At 37.0% G+C, this 17334-nt stretch overlaps 1 protein-coding gene across 2 annotated transcripts in view; it reads right to left on the bottom strand.

The window, feature by feature from the left end:
- Window positions 1–1304: 1304 nt before the first annotated feature.
- Window positions 1305–17334, bottom strand: part of xylb (xylulokinase homolog (H. influenzae)) — a 58245-nt gene continuing 42215 nt past the window's right edge. The window contains exons 18-19 of one of the 2 annotated variants that reach the window (XM_053493740.1): window positions 10723–10817; window positions 1305–1977 (exon numbers count right to left, since the gene is read on the bottom strand). In XM_053493740.1, coding sequence (XP_053349715.1) covers window positions 1909–1977; window positions 10723–10817 — 164 coding nt within the window. In that variant the 3' untranslated portion in view covers window positions 1305–1908. The remainder of the gene's footprint in view (window positions 1978–10722; window positions 10818–17334) is intronic. The other variant, XR_008357881.1, reaches the window with a different exon arrangement.

Below are 17334 nucleotides of genomic sequence, written 5' to 3'. Positions count from 1 at the left end.
CAAGACCAGGACCATCTTCACAGTAAAATGGAACCGTCCCCACACGCATCCCAAATAGACCACAAGGGGCCTTCATGCAACGAGAACTCCAAGCAGGAGCGGCAAGAGAGAGACAGGGAAAAAGGGGGAGAGGGAGAGAGAAGAGAGAAAGATAACATTTAGGTATCATAGTCACATAATGTATACTGTAAGGTTAATGTATATATGTACATGTGTGATCTCCTGTAACCAGCTAAAACTAGGAAATAAAAAAAATAGTAATTTACACAACAGTGACTGTAACCAGGATATAGCTGGAATTGCACTAAACAGCAAAAACACCTACAGAACCTCTTTGTGCTGCGTTAAAGTGCAAATCCCCTTTTTTTTGCCATTTTATGTCTAGACGTCTAAACACATCACAGTTCCAAATACACAAACGCAAACGATGTCATACTGTACTGTATATATGTATCTGAGAGAAAAACAGAGACAATATTTACATTTAATTTACCTCATTACTGGCTTAAATGGTACCTTGTTAACAAACACCTCCATGCAGAAAGCTTGCGGTGGCTTGCCTGCATGCAGTAATACAAAATAAAAATAATTACCATTCTCTTTGCTTCCTTATTATGTCTTCATGTTTACATGAACCTACAGGATTACTTATTAAGGACAAGACACACACACAGTCTGAAGAAAACCTCAAGTATCATATAATACGTATTTAAACATACAAAAGTGGAAGATACTCGAACAGTGATGCTTTAACTGGATTAGACACAAAACTGCACAAAGTCTTCTGAGGGAATTTTATGTCTAGAAGTAGAACATGTACATTATCGATTGCGTATAAACAAGAAAAACAGTTCACACAGTGAGTCTCATTTTAGAATGAAAAATCAATCGGCGCATCTTTCTGAGAAGTCCTAGGTGTGCAGTGTACAGTAAACACTAAGTGAATGTCCTTGGTTACTAAGGTTTATGTACTATAATATACTGCATAGAGGAGAACAACCCATAATGCCCCATCGCTTTACGATGAATGGTTTCACAAAGCAAATCTAATATCCTGATTTTATTTAGATTGGAGGGAGGAATAAAGCAGAGAGAACACATGCAGCATAACTAAGAATATCTTGAGGTATCTGGGTCATCGCCTTTTACAATTTTATATCGCCATCAGTTTCGTTTGATTGGTGATAGCTGGGTCTGTGTTACACTAATAGATTATCATGAGTCAACAGTAAATGCCTGAATATTAACAGTAAACGCCTATTAGGGATTAAAAAAAAGTGAAAAGAATGATCCAAAAATGTGTAAACAGTGGCAAAGTGATGGTTTTAATAATTGGATGATGTGGTGCCTTAAATACATTATATATCTCTGCTGAACTGCAAAATTAATGCATGCACACTATCATACACTTCACATTTAACAGTGGCGAAGGCTGGAGCTGGAGACTAATGACCAATTGATTTAAAGCGGCAGCCGAGGCACACTGGTGTCAGCGAGTGGGAATGTGTGGAACTCAGATGGATTATTATTAATAGAATGCAGCCTTAGGTCAAAGTCTCTTTGAAACACATACAAGGATATATTATATATATAATTCACGGTACGTCACACAGCTCCTATCAGCCATTGTTTTGCTTCGTTTTACAGCGTATATTAGAATAACTGTTACACAAATAAAGGTTCAACATTTACACTTGATGTGTCAGGGCAAATTAATGATCGCACTGAGCTACTTCCTGCCCACAATTAACACTGAACAGTGTGAGTCACATAATCAGTGCACATACACAGTGCACATCTCCACACAGAAATCCAAGACAACACTGTTCGTACAGAATCACATTAAAGGCTTTTTCCGTTCAGAGCTGATTAAACTCCGAGACGCTTTAAAACCCTGAGTAGTTTGAATCACGGTGACGTCTGCTTAAGAATCTTCTCTTCCAGATATGCATATCTCTTCAGGAGAGGGCCGTAGACCTACGGAGACATGAAATAAGATGTCACTCATATTGCGAAGGCATACTTTATAATTGTCAGATATGTCAGTGTTGTGATTTTCATTATCCTGAAACAAGAAATTGAATTCGGCGGCACGAATAAAAACTATTTTTAGACCATAGACAGGAAAGGGGCTGAAATAAGTCTAGAATAGGTTTTTTAATTGCGATAAAAAAAAAAAAGTTATCTCTGTTATTCATGATCTTTTTTGACCTTGGTTCTTTCGCAAAGTTGATGGTTAACCACTTACCTTTCAGGTTTAAAAAATTGAAAAAGGCTTTAATTTGCTAGAGAGCACAAAGAATTGGACTTTTGAGCAATGAAAAACGGTCATGTGGTCTGATGAGTCCAGATTGACTCTATTTCAGAGTGATCCAGGGAAAGAAGGGATGCACATGACGCAATGTACTCATCATGCATAGTGGCCACTGCACAAACCTCTGGAGGCAGTGTTATGATCTGGGGTTGGTTTAGTTGGTCAGGTCTAGGCTCAGCAATGTTATGTGGCAATAAAATGGAGTCAACAGGCTACCTGAATGTATTGAATGACCAGGTTATCACATCAATCAGCATGAGGAATGACACATGAATTAGCCAACATAGAGTCCTGACCTGGAAGTCTTTGGGATGTGCTGGAGAAGACAGATTGGTCCGACTCTCCTGTCTTGGCCCACAATTAATGCAACTGGGAATGGAATGTTGCTATGGTGAAGGTATGCAGTAAGCAAAGCAAAAATTGGTCCAAAGAAATATTAGTGTGTGCGAATTATTTATTTTGGCCAGGCAATGAAAGTCACTTCTGTGGGAGAAATAGTTACAATCCTTTTGTAGTAAACAGGATACTGACTATGAGCAGACTAAGACTGGATTATAAATTAGTGTTAGATCATACTTTTCAATTTAAGTCATCTGTAGCTCTGTTTTATAATCACCTTTCAGAAATATGTGACTGTATGCCCTGTACATTTGAGGTGCAAGATCAATTAGAGTATTTTAATTAGATTTCACACCAATAAAAACAGCACTAAGTAACCACCATCTGCCTGGAATAGACAATATTTCAATGTTTTTAATTATCCAGTATTTAAAACAGAACATTAGAGGAGTAGAACAGCCTTGAGTTGTTTAATAAAAAAAAAAAATCCAACCTTATGTTAAAAACTCTGAGTTTGTTTATCAGATTCAATTCAAACCCGACATCAAATAATGAAATTTTTTTTAAAAAGAAACCTTTGACTCCAGGAATCCGCACGTGCTATATTAAAACATTCAAACAGCAGTCTGATTATTATAACACAAGCATAATAATTATAAAATAAATGAGAAAAATTACTGTACATTTTTCCTCATGCTAGCTATCCATCCATTATTTTACTCGCAGTGAAACTAAAGAGCTTTTAATTTAAAACACTACTACATATTTACTCGCAAAAACACCTGCTTTGGATTGTGCTGTAAAATCTCTTCAGTAATAAAAGTGGACCCTCCAAACATGGAGAGTAAATAATTGAAATATATTGAAAAAGAGCCCTAATAAACTACCCCAGAGCTAAAATAATACTCTTTACTATAGGAGAGGGAGAAGAGTGTGAGTAAAATAACTTCATCTGAAAGATGGAAAACTCAAGACGTGAAACAAAAACGGCATCTTTAAAATATCTTGAACTTCATGAACACCACTGTTTATCCTGATACATGTTGAATGATTATCATAGATGCACAATACCCAATTGTGTTATAAGAAATTAATTGTAAAAATGTAGTTTACTAGAACATAGAAACATCTTTTATCTTTAGACGTAGTATTAGAATATTAGAGCGACAAATGTTTTAACTTGGATCCCAGGCAAGTTTGTTCTCTAACTCAGTTTATAAGCAGTAAATAATGATATGTATTGCCAAACGACATAAAAGAAACTTCTCCACATGAATATGTCAAGGTCAGCCATTTTGTCTATCCAAGGTGGATCTGTATTTGAGTTCTGGGAGAGTGTATTTCCTCGCTCTGCCTCTGCATCCCATGGCAAATTGCTTTCCGCCCCTTGACATGATCCATCCATTTTACGCTCTGCCACCCCATCTCTGGGGCATAGCACGAGAAATATGCAGCGTGTTACACGCTAACAGCATCCTCAATATGAAAGCCTGATAGGTGCATGACTGGAGGAGAAATGGAGGAAGAGGCAGAGACGTGCTGGAGAAACACATACCAATTAAAACGTGAAAGATTGGTGTGGACCCTTTCCCCTCCCTCCCCATCCAACGAGGTCAATCTTAATAAGGCCAGAGAAAGTCTCACATTTTTCAGTAAGCGCCATGCCAGAGGGCTACTTGATTACTACTGCGATTTACATTTGTATAACCAGAGAGGATGTTTTGCTTTCACAGTCTACTGGACAACTGGGTCCCTGAGCAAATCACTCAAGCTTGGGTTTGCGTGGAGCTGGCAAGAAGATCTCTAAAGGATTTCTCGAGCTAGAGGGGTGCCATTAAAACTTGCAGGTTTACTACACCTGTGTGCTACTAAAACTTTGAAAAGCGTAATACCTCTGGGCACAGGATGACAAGCATTAATTGGGCCTGATAATTGATTCAAGTGGGGCAATTAAGAGACTGAATAGAGCACAAGATCCCAGAAGATTTAGGCGTAGAATTGCCAACAGTGTTCCGAGTTCCAGAATTAAACCCGCACAATTTGTCTTTGTCATAATAAAAGTTCATGTCACTCTCCCTCTCACTCCATGTGTGTACTCAATAGGCTTGCAGTACTGTATATACGTTTTCAAATTCTTTCTTTTACAGAACTTTAAGGTGCAGGAAAAACACCAGCAGGTTTGTTATTTTTGGCATATTTATATTCTATGGATTTCTGCAATTTTTTAAAATGCAATAAACAATAAGCTTTTCTCCCGAGAGAAGCTCAAATGTGAGCCAACCACCGACACTCCATCTCCTCTATGTTAAATAAAGCAAAGAACTGAGCATCTTCCCCAAACGACTGAGCTGAGATAATAGGAAATCACTAGAAATCTCTTTAAACCTGCCACTATTTTTAAGAAGTGTGTTCCTCCCTAAAAATCAAATATGAGAGCTCTTCACACAGCCCTTGACATCCCAGCGTGAAGTCAGAATTCCGACTCCTGAAAAAGCCAGCACTCGGTTTCGTGTTGACCGGACTTCAGCGTGTAAGAGAAACTGAGAATGACAACGCCATTAAATATCAAAGAGGACCCATCATCAAAAGGGAGCTTGGAGTGGCATGCACTCTACTGACTCCGCTGCCGGGCTGAAGTAGGACACGGCAAAGTGACGCAAATTAATAACAGCAGAACTCATTTTCTCCACAGGTTTCAGAACAGTCTGTAATGATATTATGAGGATTAATCAAATGCTTGAGAACAATGGAGCCCTTTTTTCCCCCACCTCGCTCTCTGGCTCGTCGAGCAGGTTCAGGCTCGGGTGAACTAACATGGCTATGCCTCTCTAGAACAGGAAAATAAACAGAGTCATAGCAGATGCAATGAACTGCAAGGAAACAACATTTCTAATTTACACCTCTTGCAGAAAATGCCAAGTGCTACCCCATACACATCGTATCCAGGCATGGATTGAATCTCACATTGTTATTTATGTATCATGTTAAACGATGCGCACCACATGGAGGCACAGTATATTCTTAGCAACTGTACATTTAATGATTCAATAAGGTGGCAAATCAGTGTACAGCAGCAGTGGGCAGCAGCAGCACCGGAGTCAGAGTGCACAAACCAGCAAACCTTGTTCTGAAGAGGAACTATTGACTGTATCTTCACAATAAATTTAGAAACACATGGACCTCCCTGCCTTTCTATATTTATAATCTGTAACGTATTCTTTCTGCCCAACATCCCAAAATTTAAAAAGTGTCTCTAATATTATTTTCAGGGATTTTGTACAATTTCTTTTGTGTTTATGAATCACATAGCTACTTGAAACATCATATATACTGTATAAAGGCATACTTTCAATAAATTAAAAAGAGTGCATATGCATTTGGATGCACTGAAGATCTTAGGGATGACTTCGTCTCCTATGCACACTCAAAGCGGGTAATAATTATACAGTATAAAGTCATATTACAGTAACCAAAGCTGCATTTAAAGAAAGCAAAGGCACCTTTTTTAAGTGGACCCTTGAGACAGTGAACCAGAAGGCATTTTTTTATTCAGCTAACTTGGAGGAAGTGGAACAAGGCTTGATTAACACAGGAAAGAAAATATACTGTATGGCATGGAGTAATCGTGCAATAGCACCTAATAATAAATAAAGGTGAGTAAATGGTTTGGAAACAGCACTGGCTACCTATTCATTTTACCCATTGTGATTTTTCAAAATGATCCCTTTAGATAATTTGCTCATTTTTAACAACATACTGGAAAAGGGGACACGGATTTGCATTTCAACAAAACTCTTACCCTTGTTTTGGAGGTTTGTACTGATAACTGCTGCTGTTATCATTAAGAGAGTTCTGTGCTTACTCCTGGATTCCAATTTTACAATATAACATGATTTCAACACATTTATTAATAATTTAACTGTAATAAAGAGATAATTTCTCCTCAGTGTTTCTGTTTATTAGCACCTGGTGACCGTCGACCTTAAAGTCTTCTAATCGTTATACCCATTAGTCCTCATGTGATTCTTACAAGGACATACACAAAATGTATTCGGAAAATGTCTCATATAAAGACAAAATCTTGTGTTAGCCTCAAGTGAATGGCATGCTTTTTGAGTTCCTCTCAAGGTTTCTCAGGAAGTTTTCTCCATGCCATTTTTTTTCTTTGAATTTGACATTAATGTTTACCATACAAGATACAAAGAACTTTATTACTACCAGAGGAAAAAGTGCAATTTTTGAAACCTTTTCACCAGTGTTGGGTCACAGGGGCCTGGAGCCTATCCAAGGGAACTTCAGGCACAAGGCAACCAATTGAAGGACACAAGCAAACATTCACTTATACAAGACACTTTTGAACCGTGGGGCAAAGTGAAGAACCTGAAGAAAACCCACAAAGCACGAGGAGAACATAGGGCAGTGGTTGCTCAAATGGTTAACACTCTGAGATACTGATTGGACGGTCAGGGGTTCAAGCCCCAGCACTGTCAAACTGCCACTGTTGAGCCCTTGAGCAAGGCTCTTAACCCTATTTGTTCCAGTATCCTGACATACCCTGCACTCTGACCCCAGCTTCTTAACTGGGACATGAGGACAAAAAAAAAAATCACTGTGCTGTACAATACACGTGACAAATAACTTAATCTTAACACAGACAGGTGGCAAAATTCGAACCCTTACCATGGCAGCGCTAGGCAAAAGTGCTAACGACTAAGCCAAGCCCCCACACCATAATAAAAATTGTTTTATTACATTAAAATTAATGCATAATAAAAGCAGATGCCATGAACTTTTGGATCCCACTGTTTGTGTACATGTACAGTATACAGATCTCCAACTGTGTTTTTATGTACATGTAACTGCATCTTAAGCACAAGTGAAGTTCTAGAAATGGTTTGTGCCAAGTAAATAATATTTATTTGCCATTGCAGAGATATCTACATAAATAAAAGTTTTTGTCCGTACATTGGTCCGAACTCGGCCAATGATATCTTTACATTTCATACATTGTAGGACTTGAAACCTGTCTCAGAAAATGTTCTGTCTGTATGAATTTCTGTCTGAAGGGAGGTCATGGCCAGTTATGTGTCAAATTAGAACCCAACTATAAAAATAGTTAGGATAAAGTGTATTTGGCTGACGACAAAAAAGTACAACTTGGCGTAAACAAGGTGTAAGATACTCAATCTTACAAAATATTATTTCTTTGTATTAATATCTTACTGTAGATATTAGAGAGTTCCACCATACAGAAAGACAGGCAGACATGTACGTGGGCTTCAACCTGGAATAATAAAATCCTTCAATACATTAAAGCTAAAGAGATTATTTTTAGCTTTAACATTTTAGATCTTTATCCGTCAACAATAGGTACTAACCCTAGTATTCCATATGTTTGGTGCTGAGCCTGCCAGAACTACAGTATGCACTGTTTATCGCTGGATTGTTTATTTGGAACTTACATTTACATCTAAATATCTGTAAAGCTACTTAATGTCAATAGTTGAAGTTTAAAGAGATATACTATATAAAATCCTTATAAATGCATAACTTCACTGAGCAATCTATATTGTTTTGTTCAGCGCAGAAGACTGTTCGTGTTCACTCCTTATATAAATTCAGAGCAGTCACACTTCCTTTGGATACCCACATGGGAAGTTACCCACCACCCACCTGTGGTGATAGTGACATCACTGTGGTTAACACTAACCATCCAAGAAGATCCCTCATTAGACCGCTATGTTTCTGATGCGCTCAGAAAAAAAGAAACACTTCTTTATTTAACAGAAAGACTGACCTCCAGCAATGAAAAAAGACAAAGGAGCAGCAAAAAGCAGTAAAAACAAGTCCAATATCTGCTGTTAAGCTGTCAGCAGCAAACTCATGCATAATAATGGGACTTATGTTTAAGTTAACCTCTGTCACTGTGCACCAGAAAAGTGAAAAAAGAAAAGAAAAGAAACGTTCATGTTAGTCATTCACCAGATGACATTATAACGGCATCACAAGGCAGATCTCAGGAGACGTGGGAAACAGGAACAACATGATCAGAATAGCAAAACACTGCAGATCTTGTGCAAAAAAAGTTCAAAGAGTTTAAAAATTAAAAGTAATACGAAGTCATCAAAGCATTAATGTTAAGTAAACTGTACTGCCTAATGCACAGTGCTCATCGTAGTATTTAAGGTAATGTGCGCATAACAACATTATTGTGGTCATTATTACTGTGATAATACAGTAGATCTGTTTCAGGACGAAAACCATCGGTCTGTGGTTTTCTTTATAGTTCTGAAATGAGGCTTTGCTAACGATCCGGCCTTTGCTAAGTGTTCATTTCTGATATAATTAAATCACTGAAGCGGTTAAACCATTAACATGCCATTATTAGAATTAATATTATTACTGCTCTCATCATCGTCATCAATTGCAAAAATTCATTAATAAATCCTTAATGAATCATACGACATAAGTCACTGATTTATTTTACAGACACACCCACACACAGACACCTAATCCTTGAAATTACTATTTTAAATTGCTATATTATTAATAGTTAAGTTGCTGTCCCTATAAATATAAAATAAAATTTTAAAATTGTAATTATTAAAATACTGTTTATGCTGTGCATGATCACTGAAATTTGAATTTCGAATTTGAAATTTGGAATATGCCCATGTCATCAGGGGTAGAAAAATATCCATAAATGTGATGACCTGGTTATTCAGTACATTCAGGTCATTAGCTGACTTCACTTTATTGCCACATATTGCCTGAACCTGAGCAAATGAAGCAATCCCAGATCATAACACGGCCTCCAGCGGCTTGTACAGTGCAATAGACATGATAAGTGCATCACTTTATTTTTGACCATGACACACACACACATTGCTTTGGGATAGCATCAATCTAGACTCATCAGACCACATGACCCTTTTATATCAAACTAAAGCTGTTTTTGATCAGTCTCACTAACAAATAGATTTCGTATGGCCAAAAAATATGTTTGTGTCCCATTTCTCATCACACTGTGCGTATGTGGAAATGCTAAAATGCTTTGACTTTCACTTTTACATTCTGTATTACTATGATTTCTACTGTCAGTTGTCTTTATCTAGCTTTTAAGTGATCTTCAATCTTGATTATTTTAAAAACATTTCTTCAATGAATTTGTTGGTTCAGTACTATCCTTCCAGATTTTAATAATGTGTTGGAGGGTTCATCCAGTCATTATAAAATAAATGTATATAAAATTTTACAATTGTTTTCTTTTCTTGACGCTAAGCAGTAATTTGACTCTTCTGAAACAGCGGCTATGTTTTGACTAGACACTGTAGTTTTTAGAACCTGTTTGTATGTACATATATCTCAAACACTAGTACTAGTATCGGTTTATCCCTAGTAATGTTCATCTGGTGAAATATACAGCATTTATTTTGTGTTTTGTAAAGTTGAATGGACTCAAAAGGTGTTTACAAATAAAAAAAATCCAGGTGCCTTTTCGTATCAAAGCATAATTTGCTGGTTCGTTCCAGACCACCATATACAGTATGTCACACAGTACAGTCTTATGATAAAAGAAAGAATATACAGTATAATGCCAACATTTGTAGCTTGCATTACCTTTGTGTTTCAATCACATTTTAATGATTTTTTAAAGCTGTTTTAAATGCATGCTTTACTCTCTACATGGATCTATAGTCGTAAATGAGCTCAAATCAATGTTCTTACCCTCACATATTAAATCCAGTTAGTATGTATTCTATTATATGTGCCCTCAAAGGCTGCTAAAATGCATTTATGATCATCCAACACCGAGATTAGAATATACTGGCCATGGTGGAACCCCTCCAAAAAGATAAAATAATATCATGAAAAACACTATGTACTGTAGATGAAGCTGTTGGAGTGAATTAAACAAGAAGTGCACATAGACAGAGAAAGCCAATCTTTCAAACAGGACATATGCAATTAAATTCTCCCACTGGATCAATAGGTGACTTGAATTTTTTGTCGCTCTAAAAATGGCAATTGAGCTGGTCTGTGGTGTGATACTGGATGTATTGGCATACCTTTTCAGCTCCTGGGGTTGGTCTCACTGCAAGCTGTGCTCCTGGGGCTTCATTCACTGCCTCTGCGAATGACATTCCCATTTCAGCAGCTAGTCCTAAGGGGGAAAAAAAATCAGCAAAAAAGCAAAGCATCAGAAAAGTGCACAGAGGCTTTCAAACATCTTGTATCTTCATGTTCAGTTTCCTTTGTGTATTAGTTGACCTTTGATATATCCAGAAATTTTCCTCAGCCCACTCGCTGTTGCTGAAATGAATTTTGGAAAATAGTATAGTTGAGGTGAGGATTTATGGAAACCAGGGCTACATGGTGATGAATAGTGGAATTGAAGCCTGATCCATGAGCTGGAAAATGTCTTCATTTTCAGTCAAGCCTGGGATAACCCGTCAATGTTTTATAAAGCCAAACAACCAGCCAAGTCATGTCAAGTAACCAATATACAACTGACAGCTGAAGCTCAAACTGGAGTTTCTTGAAAACCTAAATCGGGTGCACATCATGTCATTTGGATCGAATGACTGAAAGAAGCAGAATAAACTTGGCCGAGGAACAAGATTGATCTGGTGGAGGTACAGCTTAATTCGGTCATGCTGGACCGCGATTCATTTCCTTTCAGGAGCAGCAGACCACTATACATTCTATGAAATAGGACATTATGCAATTTAGATGTTGCGTAAACAGTTATATTGTATTATTTAATACCGTACTTAACAATGTACTGATACACAGATCAGCCATTACAATAACACCACTGGCATGTGAACTGAATAAAACATTATCAATTATATACCAGTAACATGGCAAAATTATCAAGACCTACTGTATCTATGCTTGTGGGGATCAAAGGCCAGCCCACCCTGCCCGAACCCACCTAAAAGCCAATGCAGCACAAAACTGCCAAAAAAGTAAACACTGAACCTGACAAAAGGTATCAGAACACCCAGTGCATCACAGCCTGTTATATAAAGCTTAGACACAGGCTTTGACACAGGCTTTGACCTGGCCTTCAAATTCCGATAAAGCAGCCAGGTGTTGCACATGACAAACAAGCCTGATCTCACCCTGCAATTCACAGCATGCAAAGGATCCACCGCCAGTGCCAGACACCATAGCACACCCCCTGTGGTCCTGTGAAGCTCGACCCAAGGCTTCAGAGCTACCTCAGAGGCATAACCATGAACATTGTATTTATTTCCATTTTATACGACCGAGGTTAGACATCCGGTTAGCATTCACACTGACATTTCACACACATTCACACACTAAAGGAAATTTGGAAACACCACTTTGACTAATCTGCAAGGACTTTGGACTGTGAGAGGAAACCGGAGAACCTGGAGAGAACCCACCAATCATGGGGAGAACATGCAAACCCCATGCACGCAGACCCGAAACAAGAATCAGACCCAGGATCTGGATGTGCAAGGTGACAGTGCTAATCACTACTCCCACGTGAATGGCTTATCAGTGTATACTTAAAGCTATGACCGATACTTAGTGTAACCATTTTTAAAGTTAGTTTTTAGTGCAACCTTATGTTTATAACCTTATATCTCTTTTCCCCTTTTGCTCCTGCTATTACTGGCACTGGTTTTGCTGCATATTAAAACCCTGACGCACTTACTGTAATATTTTTGAAAGTAAATTAACCAGAGAATAATTTTAACACACTTAAGAGACCGGAGAGGAGAAGTAGAAGAATAATGTGAACTGTTATTGCATTAGTTATAAGATTTTTCATGATCTTCAATAATCTTTGTGATTACGAAATTTATCTACTTATTCTAATATGCTGCTAGTGACTCAAAACTTGATCAAGGCTGATGTTGATGAATGACCTGATAGCATGATTTAACTTTCTAAAAAAAATTAAAAAAACACACTATTTATCATAAATGGCATGCTTAAATTGCACAAATATAAGTATAACCAGATTGATTTATCCATTGTGACAAAACTATTGGCAGTAGACTAAAATTCAAACTTATATATATATGTAAAAATATTTTAATTGTTTTTTTTGAGGGGGGGGGGTATTTGTGTATGTGGTATTTTATTACCATTGTGACTCATAGAAAACATGCACAAAATAATATCTGTCCATTTGTAACACATCTTAATAGGAGTCATCTCAATTTGCTGTGAAACTGTTGGAAATCTGAAACTACAAAAGGTCTAGTCAGTTCAACCTGCTGTAAAATATTCACATCTACACAATCCACATTCCCTTCAAGACCTTTAGGCCGGGCATTGCTTTTTACTTTGAATTGAGTTATAAAAGTATTATGGATTGGATGTTTTGTTTACATCCAATAGTTCTGACTATTTCGAGGCATTCCATGGGTGCTGATCATGATCTGTTGATAATAAACGGTGTTAGTAGAAGTGTTGTATGAAAGTAATATCACACTTGAGGTTGCTGTGATATTTAGTGATAACAGCACTCCCACTTGTGTGATATTGCTTAAGTAATTACGTCAATGTTTTGCCAGTTGATGTAACTTATTAAATATATTTTGGCTTTGGCAAATGATGAGCTGGGTTTCTGGAATATATTTTGGAGTCACTACCGCCCTGCTAAACAGGTAATGGTGATGAATGAATGGTAATTATGTATTATTTAGAAGTTAAGTTCAAATAGTTTTTTTTTTTTTTTTTTTTACAATAAGGTTGGTCTTGAATAGTCATTAGTTTAGTTTTTTCCTCAGACGTCCTTGAGCCTGGCAACCATACTGTTATTGGGTCTAAGTGTGCTTATGTAACTAACTAGCTATGCTGATAATTTAATGCAAGTTATTCATTTTGTAGTGCCATATGCAGTCAAATGCCTTCAACTGGATGTACAACCCGAACTTTAATTGCTTCAGTACTGCTCTATATTTTGATATTAATGATGTCATATTGTCATGCTTTTGAATATTAACGGGCCCAATTATCTTCTAATGCTTCTACAGACAGAGCAAGCATCAGCTGTGGAACTATATTATGTAGGAACATCACAAGGAGACAATATCCTAATATCATCACAACAGTTTATGAGGCCTGTAATTCCAGGCTACTCACAGTAATATTTTGTAGGCAATGGTATTTATCTCAATATTTCCTGCTACACTCTAAACCCTGAAATCTCCAGCTTATTATGCACGTAGAGATATTTGTCACACTATGGCTGCATTCAAAATGGCTTCCTATTTATTAGCGAGGCTATAATGGTGATGTAGACTCTATGCATCAACATAACAGCATGAATTTGAGCCACGGGTACTTGTTGCAAATAGCTACTATGCACAAAATCACTTTTAAGAGACAAGTGTTGACATTACAAATCTCAGAGAAACAATTTTTAAAATTGTACTTATTCAAATTGTATTTGTCGCATATTTTGTTCTGCGCTGTACTATTATATTATAGAGAGTCTAGGAGGAAAACCGACACACAAGTTAATTCAGTAATTCAGTCCTTGGGTGTAAGGTATCAATTATGCCATCTTCATGCATAAAAAGTGGCAGAGCATCCATGCCCATAAGTCTCCACTACAGTTTCTTTGCTGACCTTCCAATTATTCACTAAGTAGCACATGAATGCTGGTCTTCAGTTTGCCAAAAAGCACTCTGATCCGAAGCTGGAATTTTTTTGGTCTCCGTGGCCCTCATTATGTCTGGCCAAAACCCTCACAAATTTCACATTAAGAAACTATTAGTCAAACACTGAGATGGTTTAGGGATTCTTTGGGATCTGTATACTATGCCACCACTGAAGGAACCATGAACTCTGTTCTGTAGCAGATCATTCCCTGAATGAACTGAAGACAGGCTTATTATTTATTTTTACTTAAAGTCCCTAGGAAATCACAACTGCCTATGTTGTCCATGTACAACATATTAAAAATGTGGAGAAAAGAAACAGTTATAAAAATGCAATGACTAATCAGCCTATCCAATTTGCATTCAATCAAATCCTCTCTAGGACTCATTTATCTTGGCCCTGCAGCTAATGCTATAGAATAAAAGCAAGTTATTGTTAGTACTGTTCATTTAGTTACGGTTGTGCAGCTTCCCAGCAATTTAATCTCTTTCCAAACAATTGGCTAAAACTGAAATAGTGCTTGTTTTCATCTGGTTGTGATTTCTTACTGCTGAGTTTGTCAGGTTGTTAAGCCACTGTTGAGTATGTTTAGATTCAAAGGCGAGTGAGGCATACTGTACGTCAAACCATCTCCCTGATTTCCTTTTTTAAAAGAAAGCCTGCCAACACACAGAATCGAATCAAAGCCTTCACTTTATTTTAGGGAAACTTAAATTTTTTAAGGAGGTCAACTGAGAAGTAATTTCTTTTCATGAGTATAATCCTGAGTGATGTCTTAGGCACCGGGATTGTGCAACTGACTTTAGTAATGGCTAATGACTTTAGTAAGATTAGGACACACAAACACACACACACACACACACACACACACATATATATATATATATATATATATATATATAATTTATAGGATCATCAAGAACTTCAAGGAAAGAGGTTCAATTCTTGTTAAGGAGGCTTCAGGGCGTCCAAGAAAGTCCAGCAAGCACCAGGATCGTCTCCTAAAGAGGATTCAGCTGCGGGATCAGAGTGCCACCGGTGCAGAGCTTGCTCACTAATGGCAGCAGGCAGGTGTGAGCGCATCTGCACGCACAGTGAGGCGAAGACTTTTGGAAGATGGCCTGGTGTCGAGAAGGGCAGCAAAGAATCCACTTCTCTCCAAAAAAAACCATCAGGGACAGATTGATCTTCTGCAGAAAGTATGGTGAATGGACTGCTGAGGACTGGGGCAAAGTCATATCCTTCGATGAAGCCTCTTTCCGATTGTTTGGGGCATCTGGAAAAAGGCTCGTCCGGAGAAGAAAAGGTGAGCGCTACCATCAGTCCTGTGTCATGCCAACAGTAAAGCATCCTGAGACCATTCATGTGTGGGGTTGTTTCTCATCCAAGGGAGTGGGCTCACTCACAATTTTGCCCCAAAACACAGCCATGAATAAAGAATGGTACCAAAACACCCTCCAACAGCAACTTCTTCCAACAATCCAACAACAGTTTGGTAAAGAACAATGCATTTTACAGCTTGATGGAGCACCGTGCCATAAGGCAAAAGTGATAACTAAGTGGCTCGGGGACCAAAACGTTGAAATTTTGGGTCCATGACCTGGAAACTTCCCGGATCCGGTGGTAAAAACGCTACAATATTATATATATATATATATATATATAAATATATATATAACATACTGTATATACATATACATAAACATATAAACACATATAAATACATATATATACATATATACTGTACATGTATATATACATACATAAACGTATTTATATATATATATATATATATATATATATATATATATATATATATATATATATGTATTTATATGTGTATATATATGTGTATGTTTATATGTTATATATATATATATATATATATATATATATAAAATATTATAGCGTTTTTACCGCCGGAAAGGATATTGGAGAGACGAGTGAGCTTAATTGCTGCCCAATGCAATGTATACTATGTGTATTATATTAATATAATGTACTACTGTATAATGTATATTATATTAGTATAATATTAATAATATTATCATATATATATATATATATATATATATATATATATATATATATATAAACATATAGTAATACATAACACAATATTTGTGTTAATACAATGTTAAATTTCCCAGGAGTTATAAGGTAATACTTCCTATTAGTTTTTTGTCCTGGATATCCATACAACTTCCTTATATTTTACCAGCATATAAACAGCTTATGACCTTTAATATAACGGGTGCACGTGATACAGTGGCATAGTACTTACAAACCTCTTTTTCTGTAAACCAGAAAACTTTCAAGGCTCCATCATGTGTGTGTGTATGTGCTTCTCTTTCAGTTTGCAAGTATGTCGGAGCCAAGAAAGAGTATCAAAGTGCGTCAAGCACATCAAGCTGTTCTTCTCTTGATTTTAAACATAACAGGTTTATGTGAGATATTGAGGCAGTGGAGTGTTATGACAGCTATGTCTATACTACACTACTGATGGCCCCAGCAGAAATTAATACTCTAAATGACACAAATGAAAAAAGAAATAAATAAGAGCAGAATATAATAAAGTGGACTTTTGTTACCTAAACCTAAATACCATTCTGAATGTAATGTATGTAGGTCACAATCATTTCAAATCAAGGGTCTTCTTTAGCTTTTAATTAACGACCTTAGGGCCCTCATCAGCCTCGTCTCATTTCTATGTGGCTGGACTATGATAAAACCAGCCAAGAAATTGAAGCAGGGATCCAGAAGAGGAATGATTAAGTGTATGCATTATCCATCTGAATTTTTACCCAGTGGCAGACTCAGTGAGACTATGTTCATATCAATTCACTGTCTGATGTCTCATAAGGCTATTTTTTTCCCCTCAATGTCAAGAATTTGTGAAACTACAGACATGCCACTACTAGGGGTGTAATGTTATGCAACAGTCATGTTTCTGTACATTTTGTTTTTATTTAACTTATAAACATACACTGATCAGCCACAACAATAATACCGCCACCAGGTGAATTGAA

This window comes from Clarias gariepinus, chromosome 4 (genome assembly GCF_024256425.1).
Source record: "Clarias gariepinus isolate MV-2021 ecotype Netherlands chromosome 4, CGAR_prim_01v2, whole genome shotgun sequence".
Classification (NCBI taxonomy): Eukaryota; Metazoa; Chordata; class Actinopteri; order Siluriformes; family Clariidae; genus Clarias; species Clarias gariepinus.
The sequence above is the reverse complement of the archived record's forward strand: the minus strand, read 5'-3'. Positions and strand labels throughout refer to the sequence as shown.